At 42.7% G+C, this 20,786-nt stretch overlaps 1 protein-coding gene across 1 annotated transcript in view; it reads right to left on the bottom strand.

Moving 5' to 3' along the window:
• Positions 1-18,947, bottom strand: part of LOC120993648 (eosinophil peroxidase-like) — a 39,422-nt gene extending 20,475 nt beyond the window's left edge. The window contains exons 1-7 of the mRNA XM_040422126.1: positions 18,872-18,947; positions 13,390-13,480; positions 11,403-11,578; positions 5,428-5,548; positions 5,192-5,321; positions 757-963; positions 71-386 (exon numbers count right to left, since the gene is read on the bottom strand). Coding sequence (XP_040278060.1) covers positions 71-386; positions 757-963; positions 5,192-5,321; positions 5,428-5,548; positions 11,403-11,578; positions 13,390-13,480; positions 18,872-18,947 — 1,117 coding nt within the window. The remainder of the gene's footprint in view (positions 1-70; positions 387-756; positions 964-5,191; positions 5,322-5,427; positions 5,549-11,402; positions 11,579-13,389; positions 13,481-18,871) is intronic.
• Between the last annotated feature and the right edge of the window lie 1,839 nt (positions 18,948-20,786).

Here is a 20,786-nt window from a genome sequence, read left to right as displayed (position 1 = left end):
TTCACTAACACAGCTAATGATTACACATTCAATTCCATCAAGCACATCAAAGGATCTTACTCAACCTCACCTGCCAAAAAACAAGGAACTCCTAATGACTGGTTTGTCCTGGCACACTGGTCTTCTGTATTTCCATTAAAAGGCAGGAAGGGGAAGCCATTGTCAGTAAACTGCTGATTAACTGCCAATAGACCTAGTTGGTTAGTGTTGTTACGAAGCATGGTGGCTAGTTTGATGTCACTACCATACACCTGGCTTCCATCAACATATGAGGTCAGGGCATTAATCTGTCTACGAACTGGAGTTACCAAACTGCACACTGGGGCTGAGCGAAATATGGGGATACATTCAGATCCATTAACATATCGATGATCATTTGGCGGGATCTAAAATATAAAAAAATTATACTTAATTAGTTTCAAGACTTTTTAGATGTGTACCTTCCATCGTGCAAAATAATGTGAATGTAGATCTGATATAGTGCACATGTTTTACAGAAAATGATTTGATGTTGTAGTAAACTAATTTAAACTTCAGAATTAAGTTTTCCAAAAGATGAAGTCCACCCAAAACATAAAAGTTGTCATTGGATTTGAAATAATTTTAAATAGAAAAATTTAATTTCAGTTGTGATATGTGTATGTTGTTGTTCTGTTGTTACTTCTTTCATACTGATGAATTTGGTTACAAACAATTCAAATCCACATATATTAACATATGGCCAGAACATTGACCCGTGATAAAAAAAAATCTTACCATTAATGGGAAACAAGGGTGTGCCTGCACGCAGCTCTTTTCACAATCAACGCCTTCAAAGAATGTTGATCTTACAGGGGTGTCGGGAGCGAGGTCAGTATCATGGTCTAGCCACTGACCCCACTGCATGAACATGAGCGATCTACCTTCATCCAATGTCAATGACTCAGTGTGGAACTTCACTACTTCATTTGACACATCACGTGCCTGTTGAAGAATTTGTTTGTTTATGGTAACTCATGGGAAATTGTTATATCTCGCTGTCCAAGTCTTTGTCATTAAACATGTATATATATGCCACAGAGATACAGAGAGTCACAGAAAGGCATAGAAGTGGATGTCCTTTGGCCACATCCCACACTGATGACCACTTCAATGACCTGCGGAACCGGATGATTAATACCACACAACTCCAGGCACATTTAAGGGAGGTGAGAGGCACCCAAGTGTCATGTCAGATTATTTGAAACTGTTTACATCAGCGTGGTCTGTGTGCACTGCTAGACGACCTGCAAGGGTACCTGACCACACCACCGGACACAGACATCACCATCTTGCATGGACCAGGGAGCATCTACGCTGGACGAAGGATCAGTAGGTCTCAGTGCTGTTCACTGATGAAAGGCGATTCACGCTGATCAAAAATGATAGCCGCCTACACTTTGAGAATGGTACAGTGACAAGCCCATACTACTTGAATAATATCATTAATCCAGTCATTGTGCCTCTGCATGGACAACACAGGCCTAATTTCATCTTCATGGACAACAATGCACCAGCTCATCGAGGTCGCATCATTAGGGAACGGCTGCTGGAGACTGGGGTACCTCAAATGGAGTGGCCTGCACTTTCTCCAGCCCTGAATCCCATTGAAAACCTATGGGATCATCTGAGTCACCGTGTAGAGTCTCGTAACTCTATACCCCAGAACCTCAATGACTTGAGGGCTGCCCTTCAAGAAGAGTGGGATGCCATGCCTCAGCATACAGTAAGGGTACTTTCACACTTGCGTTTTTCTTTTCCGGCATAGAGTTCCGTCACAGGGGCTCTATACCGGAAAAGAACTGATCAGGTATGTCCCCATGCATTCTGAATGGAGAGTAATCCGTTCAGTTTGCATCAGGATGTCTTCAGTTCAGTCGTTTTGACTGATCAGGCAAAAGAGAAAACCGTAGCATGCTACGGTTTTATATCCGGCTAAGGCCTCTTTCACACTTGCGTTGTCCGGATCCGGCGTGCACTCCACTTGCCGGAATTACACTCCGGATCCGGAAAAACGCGAGTGTACTGAAAGCATTTGAAGACGGAACCGTCTTCAAAATGCTTTCAGTGTTACTATGGCACCCAGGACGCTATTAAAGTCCTGGTTGCCATAGTAGGAGCGGGGAGCGGGGGAGCGGTATACTTACAGTCCGTGCAGCTCCCGGGGCGCTCCAGAGTGACGTCAGAGCGCCCCATGCGCATGGATGACGTGTCCAATGCGATCACATGATCCATGCGCTTGGGGCGCCCTGACGTCACTCTGGAGCGCCCGGGGAGCCGCACGGACGGTAAGTACACTGCTCCCCCGCTCCCCACTACACTTTACCATGGCTGCCAGGACTTTAGCGTCACGGCAGCCATGGTAACCATTCAGAAAAAGCTAAATGTCGGCTCCGGCAATGCGCCGAAACGACGTTTAGCTTAAGGCCGGATCCGGATCAATGCCTTTCAATGGGCATTAATTCCGGATCCGGCCTTGCGGCAAGTGTTCCGGATTTTTGGCCGGAGCAAAAAGCGCAGCATGCTGCGGTATTTTCTCCGGCCAAAAAACGTTCCGTTCCGGAACTGAAGACATCCTGATGCATCCTGAACGGATTTCACTCCATTCAGAATGCATTGGGATAATCCTGATCAGGATTCTTCCGGCATAGAGCCCCGACGACGGAATTCTATGCCGGAAGACAAGAACGCAGGTGTGAAAGAGCCCTAAAAAAAACTGAAGACTTGCCTGAATGCCGGATCAGGCATTTTTTCCCATAGGAATGTATTAGTGCCGGATCCGGCATTCAGAATACCGGAATGCCGGATCTCCGGTATGCGCATGCGCAGACTGAAAAAAGGGTGAAAAAATAAATGCCGGATCCGTTTTTGCCGGATGACACCGGAAAGACGGATCCGGCATTTCAATGCATTTTTTCGACTGATCAGGCATTTTTAAGACTGATCAGGATCCTGATCAGTCTTACTAATGCCATCAGTTGGCATACGTTTTGCCTGATCCGGCAGGCAGTTCCGGCGACGGAACTGCTTGCCGGATCTCTCTGCCGCAAGTGTGAAAGTAGCCTTAGTCGACTTGTGAACAGCATGAGATGTAGTTGTCAAGTTGTAATTGATACTTACAGCCACATGACAACTTATTGAGACATTTACTTTTTTTGTGGGGGTACCCACCACTTTTGTTATACAGTGCCTTGCAAAAGTATTCACCCCCCTTGACTTTTTTCACATTTTGGTACATTACAGCCTTAAGTTCAATGTTTTATTAATCTGAATTTAATGTGATGGATCAGAACACAATAGTCTAAGTTGGTGAAGTGAAATGATAAAAATATATAAATAAAACTATTGTTTAGAAATAGAAAACAGAAAATTGGCATGTGCGTATGTATTCACCACCTTTGTTAGAAAGCCCATAAAAATCTCTGGTGCAACCAAATACCTTCAGAAGTCACATAATTAGTGAAATGATGTCCATCTATGTGCAATCTAAGTGTCACAAGATCTGTCATTACATATACACACCTTTTTTGAAAGGCCCCAGAGGCTGCAACACCTAAGCAAGAGGCATCACTAACCAAACACTGCCATGAAGACCAAGTAACTCTCCAAACAAGTAAGGGACAATGTTACAAGTCAGGGTTAGGTTATAAAAAAATATCCAAATCTTTGATGATCCCCAGGAGCACCATCAAATCTATCATAACCAAATGGAAAAAACATGGCACAACAGCAAACCTGCCAGAGACGGCAGCCCACCAAAACTCACGGATCGGGCAAGGAGGGCATTAATCAGAGAGGCAGCACAGAGACCTATGGTAACCCTGGAGGAGCTGCAGAGTTCCACAGCAGAGACTGGAATATCTGTACATAGGACGACAATAGGCTGTACGCTCCATAGAGTTGGGCTTTATGGCAGAGTGGCCAGAAGAAAGCCATTACTTTCTGCTAAAAACAAAAAGGCACGTTGTGAGTTTGCGAAAAGGCATGTGGGAGACTTCCAAAATGTATGGAGGAAGGTGCTCTGGTCTGATTAGGCTAAAATTGAACTTTTCGGCCATCAAATAAAACGCTATGTCTGGCACAAACCCAACACATCACATCACCCAAAGAACACCATCTTCACAGTGAAACATGGTGGTGGCAGCATAATGCTGTGGGGATGTTTTTCAGCAGCTGGGACTGGGAAACTGGTCAGAGTTGAGGGAAAGATGGATGGTGCTAAATACAGGGATATTCTTGAGCAAAACCTGTACCACTCTGTGTGTGATTTGAGGCTAGGACGGAAGTTCACCTTTCAGCAGGACAATGACCCCAAACACATTGCTAAAGCAACACTTGACTGGTTTAAGGGGAAACATGTAAATGTGTTGGAAGGGCCTAGTGAAAGCCCAGATCTCAATCCAACAGAAAATCTGTGGTCAGACTTAAAGATTGCTGTTCACAAGCGCAAACCATCCAACTTGAAGGAGTTGGAGCAGTTTTGCAAGGAGGAATGGGCAAAAATCCCAGTGGTAAGATGTGGCAAGCTCATAGAGACTTATCGAAAGCGACTTGGAGCTGTGATTGCTGCAAAAGGTGGCTCTACAAAGTGTTGACTTTAGGGGGGTGAATAGTTATGCACATTGTCTTTTTCTATTATTTTGTCCTATTTGTTGTTTGCTTCTCAAAAACATCTCAAAGTTGTGGCCATGTTCTGTAAATTAAATGATGCAAATCCTCAAACAATCCATGTTAATTCCAGGTTGTGAGGCACCAAAATACGAAAAAAGTCAAGGGGGGTGAATACCTTTGCAAGGCACTGTGTATATATATATATATATATATATATACTCAGTAATGCATGGGTGGTAACATCGGTTGTAGTACAGTTATCAACAGGTGAATCGTGTAATGCTACATTTATCCTCTGGGGGATGCGCAAGGATTTTGAACACTTGTTGCTCAGTCCCTCACACACAGATGATTATTGGTTTCCCCAGCAACAGTAGACCTTGTGATCAACTTATTGTAAGGTGACCCTTCTAACAAAAGGTATCGCCCAAAGTGGACAGCCCCCTAGGAGAAGTATAGTATAGAAATTCACATTACTATCAGAATACAAATTATCTTGCAAGCTACTGGCAGTTATTAGAAAGCAAATATCTTCTTGCAAGGATATTTTTTTTTTTTTTACCAATGGTAGAGTAAACCCATTGATGGGACGGCTTTTAGTCCAGCCTCGTGGCAGTGATATACCATCCTCGTATTCTGGGTTGAGAAGATGTTTGTAACCAGTGTTGGATGCACCAAGAATAGGCTTCTTTCTGTAAAAATTGTAATAAAAATACTTTATCCTTCTACAGAAAAACAATATAGTTGTGGGCCATGCTTCTGAAAACATTTACTTTTATCTATTGAGAGATTCCTTACCTATTGTTACACTCTCCAGTGATCCTACTGTAGGGTGAAGGGTCACACACTTTTGGCAAGTACTGATAGGCGCATCCAGTCAGCTGAGAAATAATTTGTTTTTGCTCCTCTGTTAGAACATCTGTTGAGTACAATGTGCATACGTATAATTCCTTATAATTTTTATAAGTGATGATGGTCAATATACTATAAGCAACATAGGTAAAATGGTAACACATCATAGATTATCTATTTCAAGGCTAGGTAGATATTTCAGTACAACATTTGTGTCCTGTGATCTAAAATCTTGATACTTAAAGGGGTTTTCCAGGATTTGATACTGATGACCTATCCTCAGGATAGATCATCAGTATCTAAATGGTGGAGGTCCGACACCAAGCATAGCCGCTATATAATGTACGGCGCTGTGCTTGGTAAGCACGGAGAAGGCTGTGGCACTCACAGGAGCGCCAGTGTCTTCAAAAACTGTTGATTGGTAGGGGTCCTGGTTTTCAGACCCCCACCGATCAGGTACTGATCACCTATCCTGAGGATAGGATATCAGTTTCAAAATCCCAAAAAAACACTTTAATACAAAGCAAATTTTGCTCCAATATGTCTCTAAACTAAAAAAATAAAGCAACTTTATAAACAATCTTAATTAAAAATACATTGTGTGATTATGTGGTTTGTTCCCGCAGTCACTCCTACCTATTGCTAACATATATTTGCTGAGATATTGTTAATTAAGACTTGTTCTTTTATTTTAAAATCTTTAGTGCAATGGTTGCAAATAGAGACGAGTGAAGCTTTAAAACATTCAATTCGTTCGCTTTGCTGAATTTCTCCAAGAAATTTTGCTTTGTTACGAATTAATTTGTCATGAAGCACTTTAAATCAGGTCTATCCTGGCCTGCAGTTAAACTTTTGGGAGAATGTATCTCGGTGTACATCACTGTGCATGGCAGCAACATGGATAGCTGGTCCTTTCTGGTAGCAAAACAATTACTGTGCGTTAGAATGACAGTGGGGAGGGTGTCAACAGTAAGGCTGTGTTCACATCACTGTTTATTTTTCCATTCTTCGGATCCGTCAGACCAGCCCAGAAAAAGCAGATCCTGTATTTTGAGCATCCGCCTTTAAACCATTAGTATTTGGTCAGTGTTTGATCACTATTTGTAAGGCCAAAACAGGAGTGGGTCCATGTGATGGAAATATTTGCAACTGTTCTGTGTTCTGGTGAAGTGTCACAATAGTAGCCCCAGAACAGAGTGGTGAGGGTAAAAACAGCATGAAGTGGCACCAGAACAGAGTGGTGAGGGTAAAAACTGCATGAAGTGGCACCAGAACAGAGTTGTGAGGGTGGCAACAGCATGAAGAGACATAATAGTGGCCCCGGGACAAAGTGGTGAGGGTAAAGACAGCATGAAGAGTCACAATAGAGGCCCCGGAACAGAGTGGGAAGGGGGAGTGCAACAGCAGTGGCAGTAACAGCAAAAGTTAGTGCAGATCACAGTAGTAGCAGATGGCAGTAGAGGCAGCAGGAGCGTGACAGCATCAGAATAGTGGCAGCAACAAGTGGGCAGAAGTAACAAGCCATTTGTCACAATGTTCCGGTGTGCCAGCACACTACAGTCAGATCATTACTGCCAAAATGATCTAGTCCATTGCATTAGGCACCGCCTAATTCATCTTTATAAAGGTTAGTCTCTCCACATTTTGTGTTGAAAGGTGATTTCTCTATGGGGTAACTATGCCACCCGCCACACTACTAGCCGGGCAGGAAAGCTTGCCCAGGACAAACTCGGACAGTTGTGGCCACAATTCAAGTTTGGCTACCCAGTAATCCAGGGGATCTTGGATCTGGGATGGCAGGGTGCAGTCCAAGTATTCTATCACCTGCTAGTTCCGGTTCTGCTCCATGTCCTGCTGCTGTTAAGTGGTTTCTTCTGTAGGCAGCTGAAGAAAAGTGCTCATCAGAGACTCAAGACTTAAGTTGCTGCTGATATACCTGGTGCTGTTCCTGCCCCCCACCACCTTCCAGCAGTCATGGCAGTGAAGCATGAGCTCAAAGGGCCCCCCTGTTTAGACCTTCACAGGACAGGCAATGGCACACATAGGCAGTGACCAACTGACTACAAAGGATGTCTTTATAGTAGTTGAGTTTTTCATCCCTGTCAGAAGGTGTAAAATAGGTCCCCATTTTGGACCAGTAGCGAGGGTCTAACATTGTGGAGAGCCAGTAGTTATCCCTCTGCTGAATGGTCATAATGCGGCTGTCATTACTTAAGCAATTGAGCTTGCATCTGGCCATTTGTGCAAGGAACTCGAAGGGACTCCTGGCCTCCATCTCCACTGCATACTTCCACGGTCTGTCGGGGTAATTTGCATCGTCCTTCTCTAGCACCTCATACTCCTCCTGCATCTTTACTGTCGCTTGGCAGATAAAAGTACCTAGTTCTGTAAAAAGTTCCTGGGTGTTTATGTCCTCCTCCTAGTCTTCATTATCCTTCTGCTCAACATATGAGAGCAGGACTGGTACAGCTTTATAGAGAAGTAATGACAGCTTGGGACTCACCATCTTGGGTGGGAACAAGCCATCAGTTCTCTTAAATGTTCAGAGTCCACAATATTGAAAGAAGGGACTGTAGTACTAGCAACTTGGACAGCTGCACTTTCAGCTTCTCTTGTCTAAGTCTTTGCTGGCTTGTAGCTGCTTAGTGTCCTCACTAAGCTCGTCTTCACTGAAAATCAGAGCAGCGCCGGCAGCATGCATTACTTCCCGAGCAGAAAGAGCAGCAAAAGAAAGAGGCAGTTGCAGGATAGGTGACGGCACAGAGATTGTTCCTGAGCCATGACAACTATGGGTGGTGTCAGGGGAACCCACCGATTCCTGTGTGTATTTCTTGTCACCTGAGATAATATTGAAGTGAGAGTCAACCATTCCAGTACAGCTCAATTGTTGGTGACAGGCCTGGCCTGGTACTGCGGCTGCCACCACCCCTTCTTCTGCTGCTACTTGTGCCGCTACAGCAACATTTTTGCCCCTGCCCATTTGTTTTGAGGGCCCAGGCAACTGTCTGTTGGCCATAATGTACAGTAACTGAATCAGTAATGTAACTATATTAGTAAGTAAGAATAGTGCAGCAGGTGAGCTAGATAAACACAGATATATATTATACCGCCTGTTGATGCTAAGTCTGATGCACAGTAAGTATAACACAACAGATTAAGTATTAATAGCGCAGCAAGTGTACTAGATAAACACGCCTATCTATTAGACCAGTTGTTGAGACTAAGTCTGATGCACAGTAAGTCTATGTAAGTCTTTGTATAACAGAACAGATTAAAGGGAACCTGTCACCTGGATTTTGGGTATAGAGCTGAGGACATGGGTTGCTATATCGCCGCTAGCACATCCGCAATACCCAGTCCCCATAGCTCTGTGTGCTTTTATTCAGCAAAAAAAAACAATTTGATACATATGCAAATTAACCTTAGATGAGTCCTGTCCCTGACATGAGTCAGGGGCAGGACTCATCTCAGGTTAATTTGCATATGTATCAAATCGTTTTTTTACACAATAAAAGCACACAGAGCTATGGGGACTGGGCAATCTAGCAACCCATGTCCTCAGCTCTATACACAAAATCCCGGTGACAGGTTCCCTTTAAGTATTAATTGTGCAGCAAGTGTACTAGAGAACCACACCTATATATTAGACCGCCGATTGACACTGAGTCTGTGTATAACAAGTCTTTGCATAACAGAACAGATTAAGAATGAATGGTGCAGCAGTTGAACCAGATGCACAGGTCGATTACACTGTCCCTGCAGTCTCCCTATGCTCTCCCTACAGTGTCTAAAAACAATCCCAATATTGTACAATTAAAAGTTTTCAAAAACACTGTCCCTAGCGCTTGCCGCGTCTCTCCCTATGCTCAGTCTACAGTGAAATGGAGACGACTGCATGGAATGAGGCTTTTATAGAGCTCTGACATCACAGGGGATAGCTATCTGTTGATTGGCTGGCTGCATGGCATTATGGCTCATATTGTGTTCCCGGGCTTCTTACTTTTACTTTGAAACATATGCAGCAGCCATTTTAGGGAAAAAAAACAAAAAAACGATTTGTTACCATAAAGCGCAAGGAAATTCGGATTCGTGGCAAATCAAATTTTTCCTTAAATTTGGATCAAAGTCAATTCATTTGATTTTGAGTTGTCCAACACTAGTTGGAAAGGTTTTTTTTTTTTTTTTTAAATGAATGGAGTTTTCCAGTATTTTTACATAATATTTAAAGGGCTTCTGTCTCCCCCCAAAACTCATTTTTCATTTTTGGGCATATTAAAATCCTTATTGTACAACTATTCCCTATATAGGGCTCTTACCTTGTTCTGTGCCTTCGTTTCATTAAAAATCGAGCTTTTAAAATATGCAAATTACTTCACTACCAGCAAGTAGGGCGTCTACTTACTGGTAGCCGCCGCATCCTCCTTTTAAAAAAACGCCCCTCCTCCTGTTGATTGACAGGGCCAGCGAGCGCTCTACTCCTCCGGCTGGCCCTGTCAGCATTTCAAATCCCGCGCCTGCGCCTTACGTGTCTTCATTCGGCTCAGGCGCTCTGAGAGAAGGACGCTCGCTTCCTCAGCACTCCCTCAGTGCGCCTGCGCCGATGACGTCACCTCTAAACCCGAAAGAGAAGACGTCATCGGCGCAGGCGCACTGAGGGAGTGCTGAGGAAGCGAGCGTCCTTCTCTCAGAGCGCCTGCGCCGAATGAAGACACATAAGGCGCAGGCTCGGGATTTGAAATGCTGACAGGGCCAGCCGGAGGAGGAGAGCGCTCGCTGGCCCTGTAAATCAACTGGAGGAGGGGGCGTTTTTTTAAAAGGAGGATGCGGCGGATACCAGCAAGTAGACGCCCTACTTGCTGGTAGTGAAGTAATTTGCATATTTTAAAAGCTCGATTTTTAATGAATAGGGAATAGTCGTCTAATAAGGATTTTAATATGCCCAAAAATGAAAAATGAGTTTTGGAGAGTGACAGAACCCCTTTAATGACCTATCTTCAGAGTAGGCCACCAATATCAGATTGGCAGGGGTCAAATACCTGGCACCCCCACTGATCATCTGTTCAAGAGTAGCTTTGGCTAGAAATAGCCACTGGGACTACACTGCTCCATCCATTATGTAGAGAATGGAGCTATTCACTACAACACTGCTTCCATTCAGAGAATAGGAGCAGCACTAACGGAAACAGCTCTGTCTAATACACAATGGACGACCCTGTCTAGTTTTGGTGCCTACATCCAGCGCTTGGGCTACTTCCCAGCATCTTATGGGAGAAAGTACAGGGTGTGTGACTCCCCTCATTCAGATAATAATGGCCTATTCTGGGGTTAGGTCATCAATGAATGAATACTGTAAACCCCTCTAAGCATTCAGTGTCTGTCTCTCCCAGCTTCCTCTCCCGGAAGCACTGAAAACCTGTGACCTGCTCCCCTTGTGTCACGACAACTGGTGACATCAGGCAAGGGGAGCAGGTTACTACCGCAGACTGTGTTCCCCCGTCGATGGATATTGTTTTCAGCGCTGTAGGGAGAGGAAGATCCAGGCCTGGGAGTGATAGACACCAAACCCAGAGGCAGGGACCAGGTAAGTATGATCTCCACCGCGGGTTGGCGACTCTTTATTAGTCTTGGACAGTATTTTTGACTAGTTGCTTTGACTGAATCTTCCTTATAGTATATTTCACTATAGTTGAATTGAATATAACAACAGGCAGGCAGTTCTTACTTTCTATAAGTAGATTTTAGTTCTATTGTATCAGAGGCATAACTTGAAGCTCCTCGGTCCAAATAAAAAAGCACCCGCCACCTACCCTGTGCCATTTACGATGTATTCCTATGTGCCAGATGAACCTGTGTGAAACCTCTGGAACCAGTGCCCGGGTGTGACTTCTATTCTATTGCCACTGTACAATATGTTTACATACCTGAAACATTGAAGGGGCCAAGTTGGGTAGTTTTCAATTTTTCAGTTATTAGCTGGAGAGTCACATCCAAGTAATCTGCGGATCGGATAATATTTCTGGTTGTTCCCACAGGTTGCTTGAAGAATGCCATTACATCTTGAAATGTTGCAGTTTCCCTTTTCGATCGTGTCTTTAACCTAAAATTATGTTGAACATATATTGGTTGCAAAAATGTTTGACGCAAAATATTTGGGAGGTGGATTTATAAAAGACTGGCATTGTACACTGGTCTTTGATATTCCCTGCACCACCGAAAGTTGTTATAATGAGCCTTGACATTAAATAGGGGCATGTTCTAGTAGTGCATGCGCCTAAACTGAAAAATACTACCCGTGGCTGGTGTAGATTTAAATCATCTTTCACACCAAAACTGATGTAAACGATGATAAATGTGCCAGAGCCTGGTCCCTTCCAAACTCTGCCCCCACCATGTCCTCGTTTACGAAAGTGCCTAGTGTGGTGTAGAAATGCCATTGACCCTAGATTTAGGAGCAATGGCATTTAAAAAGTCACAACTTTTTTACACCAGGCATAAAAGGGATGATAAATTCCCGCCATTGTACTTTCTGACACATAGAGATTGACTCAATGATATCAATGAGAATTCATATAAATCTATATTGTCACTAGTACATTCTTCAGGCACATGCAATTGATCCAATGCAATGTTGCAACTCTGGATATTGTACAGTGATATCTTAAGTTTCTATAGTGATGGCTAAGTCACATGTATGGAATCGGTATTGTTGCGCATTAAGTTTCTACCATTTTGTGTGTCACAGTATTGAGCCTCCATTCCTCCGGGAGCGCGCCACAACCCATGCGTTCCAGCATGACACGCCCACTGGAGGTAGAATCACAGCCCTGCTAGGTGGAAGCAAGTGACGGCCTTGTGCGTTCCAGCCTGACACGCACTAGAGAGGCCCAGCATCCAACCTACTACCACTGCTTCCCGGTTGGAGCAAGTATAAACTACCCATGTCCTGTGCTCCACAGTGGAACGCAAGGACCTCCGCTCCATCATAGGAGAAATACTATTGCAGATGTGTTCTCAAATGGGATACACATCCATAGAGGAATGGGGGAATGCATCTAAAGGTGGATCAGATATAAGGTGGGAGAAGTGCAAATATATATATATATATATATATATATATAAAAAAATAATGAATGTACAGTTAATACACAGAGGGAAACCAATAATTTTCAGATGGGGATCAGGATTGATAGGTCATTTTATAATAATATTAGGAGTGCCTGGAAGTGGAGGGGAGCAACACAAGCCAGAGAAGGGGACCCAGGAGTCAAGACACCACCATCAGAGGGGTTCTAATCTCAATTCAATGGCCAAAATGTGGTATCCAGGATGGCTCCATATCAACATTCATTAGTGACTCAGGATCATTCCTTCTAGATCACTCTAGGGGGTCATTTTCTACCTGATGTCCCCAACCCTCTCATTTATGGATCCTATTATACTGTATATAATTCTTCCTATATGAAGCAGCCAAAGGTCTTTAACCTGTGAATCCACTGGGCCTCTTTCTGTAAAATGTGTCTATTCCCAATCCCCTTTCCTTGGTGACTGAAGCACCACCTCCAATACCTGAAATCTAAGACAGTCAGGTTTACCGGCAGATATACTAAGACTAGTGTTACATATGCTATGAGCTGATGTAGATTTTAACTATACTTTATATGAGTTTCTGATGTAGATTATAGTAAATATGAGGTGTGTTATCACTAATCTGCATCCACTTTAATCACTACTTTTCTACAAATATGATGTGCGCCATAATTTGCAACTTCTTTACTCTACTTTTGTGGCATAAACCCTTTGATAAATGTGCTCATATGGCTATAAGATTTCAGTTATTGTCCCTTGGCATAACCCTCCCCTCTGCACACAAGTGTAGTTTTTAGTTTCTTCTTTCTGTATTAATCTTACTTAGTCCTAGTCTGGAAGTAAGCGTCGTCTACCAGCTTCTTTGCTTCTTTGGTGGAACTCAGAATAACATCGTTGAGCAAAGTAAATTCTCCTAGTAAAGAAAAAATAAAGTCATTCCAATGCAATATACAGCAATACAGTATCCAATATACTGCAATACAATATTCAGTACAGCATACAGTGTAGCAGTGCAGTCAAGGTACATAACATAAACGCTATTAAAGTGGGGAATCCTGATTAACGGGATTGGTGTTAAGTTATTAAAAGTGAAGTGCAGGTCATGTAACCACAAGTTTACTTTGCTATTTATATTCATTTGGACACGTAACGAGCCTTTGGCTGAATCAGGAAAGACGCCAGTATTGTTTACTTTTTAGATCCTTTTAAGTATTCTGTTATTGTATTCTTTTAAGTACTTCCATTCACTTCAATGGGTGAAGCAATACAGTGACCAGTGAGAATAGTAAAATGAATGGGGAAAACCTCCTTAATAAGTTAGATATGCAGAGAAGTATATAATGGGATCCTGTAGAGCGGAGATCCCCAACCTTTTGTATGTTGTGAGCCACATTCAACTGTCAGTGATGGTCGGGAGCAACAGGCAGTTCAAAAATACAGGTAGAGGAAAGGAATTTTTAATGTGGAGAAACAGAAAACATGAAATTGCAAACATTTGCTGATAAATATTTCAGTGTTAAACTTAACACTCATATGATACCATCCATATTTGGTGGGAAATCTAGGATAGGTCTGCAACACTGTAAATCGCCAATGCATATGGTCATAACTCAGGACTTCCATGGCAAGCCACACAGCAGGGGTTGCGAGCCACATGTGACTCTTGAGCCACTAGTTGGCGACCACTGCTGTAGAGTGACTGGGAAGGATAGTGTCCAGATTCCTTGTTCATACTCTCAAGCATTTTTGTAGAAAAAAAGGTAGCAATTATAGAAAAGAAAAAAAAAAACATACTCATAAACATATATCAAATAAACCTGCTATAGTGTGTAAATTGTAGTACCAATAAAACAAAATATAGCAACTGATAAAGCTCCAAGATTGTCATGCATATCCTACAAAAAACATGAGCCTTGGCATACCAAAAAAGTATCCAAAAAGTGGCCACTGAGGAAGAGGTTGGAATACCTCGAAACGCGTCTGGTAAGCCATAAACTGCACTACCCATTAGAACTGATTTGTTCTGGTTTCCACTTAAACTTAAGTGGACCAGAAATATATACTTTGAAAGTCCGCAGATACAGAAGTTCCGGCATTATGGGTGAAAGTATCACATGACCGCATCACGTGAATTACTGCGAACCACGTGGGACGCCAGTTTCGGCGCGCAGCTAGCAGAACAGACTGACTAGCAAGAGGTCCGGGACAGAGAACGCAGCCTCGCAGAAATACAAGGCCGGGTGAGTGGCTGTACAGTGCCCCCAATGTCAGCCTGCACATTGAATAGTCTCCAGTGAGTAGAGACTCATAAATTATGCAATTATCAGACTCACCCTCACTGTTAACCATGTGGCTCACTAAACAGAGAACCGGAGAATTTCTTTGGAACTCTTATTCTTAAAAAACTTTAAAAAAAACTTTTCTTTATATCACGGTCTTTGAACCCTTTATCGCCAATTATAAAGAACTCTTTTTATGTACTCAGCTTATATATACAAAAATGATATATCCTCTTATCCCAAATTGACAAAACACAAGAAGATATTTTTACTTTGTCACAGTCACTTTTTGACATTCTGAGTACTCAAGATCACCTATTATGTTTTTTTGCTGAGACTTGGAATACCTTCTAAACACGTGGAAGACATGTCCTCACTATTTATGAAATGTATTATCATTATTACGCATTTTAGTTTTAAAGATTACAGGTTATATTGGTCTGCCATTCACTGTTTATTGGAGGTATATAATGGCAGGCACCACTAGATCCCCATTGACTATAATGAGATCCGACAGGGATCCGATCATTTTCCTGCATAAATGCTGGCTTTTGGCTGGACGAATACCTCTGCATGCTGGGTTTTTTATTATACACTGCTCAAAAAAATAAAGGGAACACAAAAATAACACATCCTAGATCTGAATTAATTAAATATTCTTCTGAAATACTTTGTTCTTTACATAGTTGAATGTGCTGACAACAAAATCACACAAAAATTAAAAATGGAAATCAAATTTTTCAACCCATGGAGGTCTGGATTTGGAGTCACACTCAAAATTAAAGTGGAAAAACACACTACAGGCTGATCCAACTTTGATGTAATGTCCTTAAAACAAGTCAAAATGAGGCTCAGTAGTGTGTGTGGCCTCCACGTGCCTGTATGACCTCCCTACAACGCCTGTGCATGCTCCTGATGAGGTGGCGGACGGTCTCCTGAGGGATCTCCTCCCAGACCTGGACTAAAGCATCTGCCAACTCCTGGACAGTCTGTGGTGCAACATGACGTTGGTGGATAGAGCGAGACATGATGTCCCAGATGTGCTCAATAGGATTCAGGTCTGGGGAACGGGCGGGCCAGTCCATAGCATCAATGCCTTCATCTTGCAGGAACTGCTCACACACTTCAGCCACATGAGGTCTAGCATTGTCTTGCATTAGGAGGAACCCAGGGCCAACCGCACCAGCATATGATCTCACAATGGGTCTGAGGATCTCATCTCGGTACCTAATGGCAGTCAGGCTACCTCTGGCGAGCACATGGAGGGCTGTGCGGCCCTCCAAAGAAATGCCACCCCACACCATTACTGACCCAATGCCAAACCGGTCATGCTGGAGGATGATTCAGGCAGCAGAACGTTCTCCACGGAGTCTCCAGACTCTATCACGTCTGTCACATGTGCTCAGTGTGAACCTGCTTTCATCTGTGAAGAGCACAGGGCGCCAGTAGCGAATTTGCCAATCTTGGTGTTCTCTGTCAAATGCCAAACGTCCTGCACGTTGTTGGGCTGTAAGCACAACCCCCACCTGTGGATGTCGGGCCCTCATATCACCCTCATGGAGTCTGTTTCTGACCGTTTGAGCAGACACATGCACATTTGTGGCCTGCTGGAGGTCATTTTGTAGGGCTCTGGCAGTGCTCCTCCTGTTCCTCCTTGCACAAAGGTGGAGGTAGCGGTCCTGCTGCTGGGTTGTTGCCCTCCTACGGCCTCCTCCACGTCTTCTGATGTACTGGCCTGTCTCCTGGTAGCGCCTTCATGCTCTGGACACTACGCTGACAGACACAGCAAACCTTCTTGCCACAGCTCGCATTGATGTGCCATCCTGGATAAGCTGCACTACCTGAGCCACTTGTGTGGGTTGTAGACTCCGTCTCATGCTACCACTAGAGTGAAAGCACCGCCAGCATTCAAAAGTGACCAAAACATCAGCCAGGAAGCATAGGAACTGAGAAGTGGTCTGTGATCACCACCTGCAGAACCACTTCTTTATTGGGGGTGTCTTGCTAATTGCCTATAATTTCCACCTGTTGTCTATCCCATTTTCACAACAGCATGTGAAATTGATTGTCACTCAGTGTTGCTTCCTAAGTGGACAGTTTGATTTCACAGAAGTGTGATTGACTTGGAGTTACATTGTGTTGTTTAAGTGTTCCCTTTATTTTTTTGAGCAGTGTATATTCTCATTATATGACTTCTGGCCATTATATGACTTTATGTGGCATTTCCTTTTAGCAGTTTCCCTGTGAAATCTCTATCCGTAATTCTACATTTTCTCTGAGCTGGTGGGTGGAGACTAGCTGCTCATCATGACTGCCTATGCACAGGACATGGAGAAACAGTAGATTCTGCTTTCGATCACTCTGAAGCAGCAGCAGTAATGGAAGACATTATATGGCAGTGCTAAGCAGTTTAGATGCAAATCCAACAGTGAAATGAAAGCAGCAGCAGTCTCTGTGTCAATCTTTTTGCCTCTGCCTTTTCCCTCTCCATAGACTTCTATGTTACCTGATTCTTCAGTGAGCAGGTAGCCCATCTTTAGTGAAGACAGATTAGAGCAGTGAATGAGAGTTAGTGAAGGGGAAAGGAGGGCAGAATCTGATAAAGAGGAGAGAGAAGTATTCTTCTCTGATAGATAACATATATTCACAAAGTGTCTTATATTCTCCTATACTGCATGTACTTTCACAAGTACAAGAGATTTGCGTCTGGATTTTTTTATTAAACATTTTCTATAATTTAGTTGTAGAGCTGCCATGTAATACTGTACCATGCAGATTTCTCAGTCCTGTGCTATGCTAAATCTGTCAGATGACCTCTGTGACAGCAACTTCTGCTTACCTTTCCTGATGCTGAACTAAGCTCAAATCCAATCAGAATTATATTTGAACTATTATTATTTTTTTAATTTGAGTTAGAATAGGTTTCAGGACAAGTCAGAGAGGGGCTCTGTGGCTACGCCCCACATCTATCCACAATACACAGTATGAGAAACTCAATATCACTCATCCACCCACAACTGTCCAAAGTAAGAAAAAAACATGGCTGCTTTCTTTAAAAAAAAAAAAAAATACATACTTCAACACCTTCACTTCAAGGTAGCTGAGTTCCTGAGTGGCATGGCTGGTGAAAAGAAAGCAGAAATGTTTTCCTAAACTTGGACAAATCCTTTAAGGACTGCACTTATATCGAGAACGGAGCGGGAAGTGCTGTGGCTGGAGAACTCCAGATTTCCCGGGGTCCGTCTACCACCAAGCGCTAATCCCCACCTCTCCCATAGAAGTTAATGGGAGCGTTCTGCGCATGCGCGGCCCATGCTCCCATTAGTTTCTATGTGGCAGATGGCAACTGCTGAGCCAGTGCTCAGCTATTTTCGGCGGCACCTTAGAAATGAATGGAGGGCGGCTGCGCATGCGCAGTGCGCTCTCCTTCACTTTCGGGGCTCCGTTCTCGATATAGGTGTGGGTCCCAGCGGTGGGACCTGCACCTATAAGACAATGGGGGCATATTCTAGCGATATGCCCCCATTGTCTGAGATGAGAAAACCCCTTTAATCAAAGTAACAATGGAGCTGAACACTCCGTGTTAGAGTAGGTCCCATCTGATGAGAAGCCACCTTGACGTTTGGCAAATGGGCCCGACATATTTTTGATCAATTATATGCGCTAAGAGCTTCTACTCCGCTTAATAGTAAGTATGGGCGTCATGTATTTGACCCTGTTCACACATTCACCTATTTACCCACCCTTAGTGCATTTAGTGGTGTGCTGCTACTTATTTGTTTTTCTACATAGTTGCTATGGTAGCTTGCACCTGCAATTATCTGTGGAGGTGCTGTTCCTTTTTTATTCATATTTTTTTTTATATATATATATATATATATATATATATATATATTATATTACACAAAGAAAATGACTTCAATAATGGGATCATACAAATACATTGCATTTCATCTACAGAGCTGTTAATCTGTTCTTTATATTCAGCAGTTTAATGTTGGCAGTAATAAAAAGAGGAGAATTACCTTGGCTGGGAGTGGCATTAGTCTGTGTTAATACACTTGCTAGTATTAACACAGCACAAATATGTAGAAGATTCATGGTGAGACACCTGGTAAGATACACAAAGTATGAATATGCAAGCCTTTCATTGATTGGTCATTGTAGCAGATACTGAGCATCACTTACCTCCTTAGTTCTGATGTAAAAATACTCCCATTCACACAGACATTTATAGGAAGAGGAGCAATGATTGGACTGAGATACACCCCATGGGCAGGTCCATAACACTATGCCAGCCAAACAAACTTTGAGAACTGGCAGTCCTTGATTAACATTATGTGACAACATAGATTGCCATGTCCACAATAGATTGCAGGTTATTAGTCACTTCAGAGGAGACATTTCATATAGAATAACCCCATACATGTACATAACGAGCTGTATCCGGGCTATCAGTCCATGCCGTGGACTTTGGGAAGTCTAGCCCATGCAAAAAAATATATAATGTTTTTTAAACAGGAAACCTGCAATAAAATAAGGGGGTCAGTCAGCACATCCCAATGCACAGGTGCACGCTGCCATGGCTAGAAACATAGAGAAAAAAGACAATGCAACAGCAATCTGCAAACCAAATAAAGTAGAATAATGCCATAGTTATAAAAATAGGTAGTATTTAGTGTTAGGTTCCCGTCTTACAGAGATCGCCTTGACGTTTGGCAGACGGGCCCAAATGGTTTTGTACAAAATGCATTTGCCAAGCATCTCACTTTATAAAATAAATGTAGCATTAGCACCTGAATATTTTTTTTATAACTATGGCATTATTGTACTTTATTTGGTTTGCAGAGTGTTGTTGCATTGTCTTTCTTCTCTATTTTAAACAGGAAAGGCAGAAAGCAAAATCTCTTTCTGCATATTAAGGGCTCATTTAGATGGCCGTATGCTGTCTGCAAAAATGCAGATAATGTTTTTTGCGGATTAGATGCCAAACCTATTCACTTCTATGGGACTCTCTATGTTATCTACAAGGTAATCTTCATTATATAATATAATCTTCATATACTATAATAGTAGGTGTAGAATTGGGATAACAAACAGTATGTCAGCTGTATTGTTCTCTTGATAGGCTTAGAAAAAGAGGCCTCCAGAAGAGCCTTTCACTTATCGGTGTAATGGCTGATTAGGTTACACGCTTTCACCCCACTCTGATCACTGCGATGGCCTGACTGAGGGAAGAATGTTTACCGTTCTAAAACATCAAACAAAGAGGAAGTTAAAGAGCCAGGACAGGACGTAGAAAACATGGATTGAGAGCAAAAAATTATATATAAAAAACAATCCACCCTTTTTTTATTAAAAAACAAACAAACAAACCCTAGACCCAATTGATTGGGTCTTGAATTTAATTTAAAAGGACACTTCTATGAAAATTATTTATTGCATTAACAATCTATATGTTAATATAGATTGTTAATGCAATAAATAATTTTCATAGAAGTGTCCTTTTAAATTAAATTCAAGACCCAATCAATTTGACAGCCCACACATGAGGTATAACATAAAAAGCTGCTGTACACTTACAGTGTAGGGATGAGGATTTGTCTATTAATCACCAGCCTGTGTGTCTGGTCACATAGTACAAGATGTCTCTAATTGTTGTGGGGATTCGCTCTGGTAGACAGGACAAGCGGACGCAGTATAGAGGCAAAGACAAGTTTGTAACTCAAAATCTTCAGTGTTTTTATTCACACTTATGGCAACAAAACAGTACGACAGTCCATTTGCATTTTTGGTGTTCGTTCACACCTAGACAGTTCATTCAGCAAAACAGTCACCTGTTATCCTAGGTGTTAGTTCACACCTGATCAGCATTGCTCAGGACATAGCAGACCTCCCAAACTCAGTCTTCCAGCCTAGCACACGGCTCAGATCCCAGTC

The sequence above is a fragment of the Bufo bufo genome, chromosome 3 (genome assembly GCF_905171765.1).
Source record: "Bufo bufo chromosome 3, aBufBuf1.1, whole genome shotgun sequence".
In the NCBI taxonomy this organism is placed as follows: domain Eukaryota; kingdom Metazoa; phylum Chordata; class Amphibia; order Anura; family Bufonidae; genus Bufo; species Bufo bufo.
This window is presented reverse-complemented; position numbering and strand designations above follow the sequence as displayed.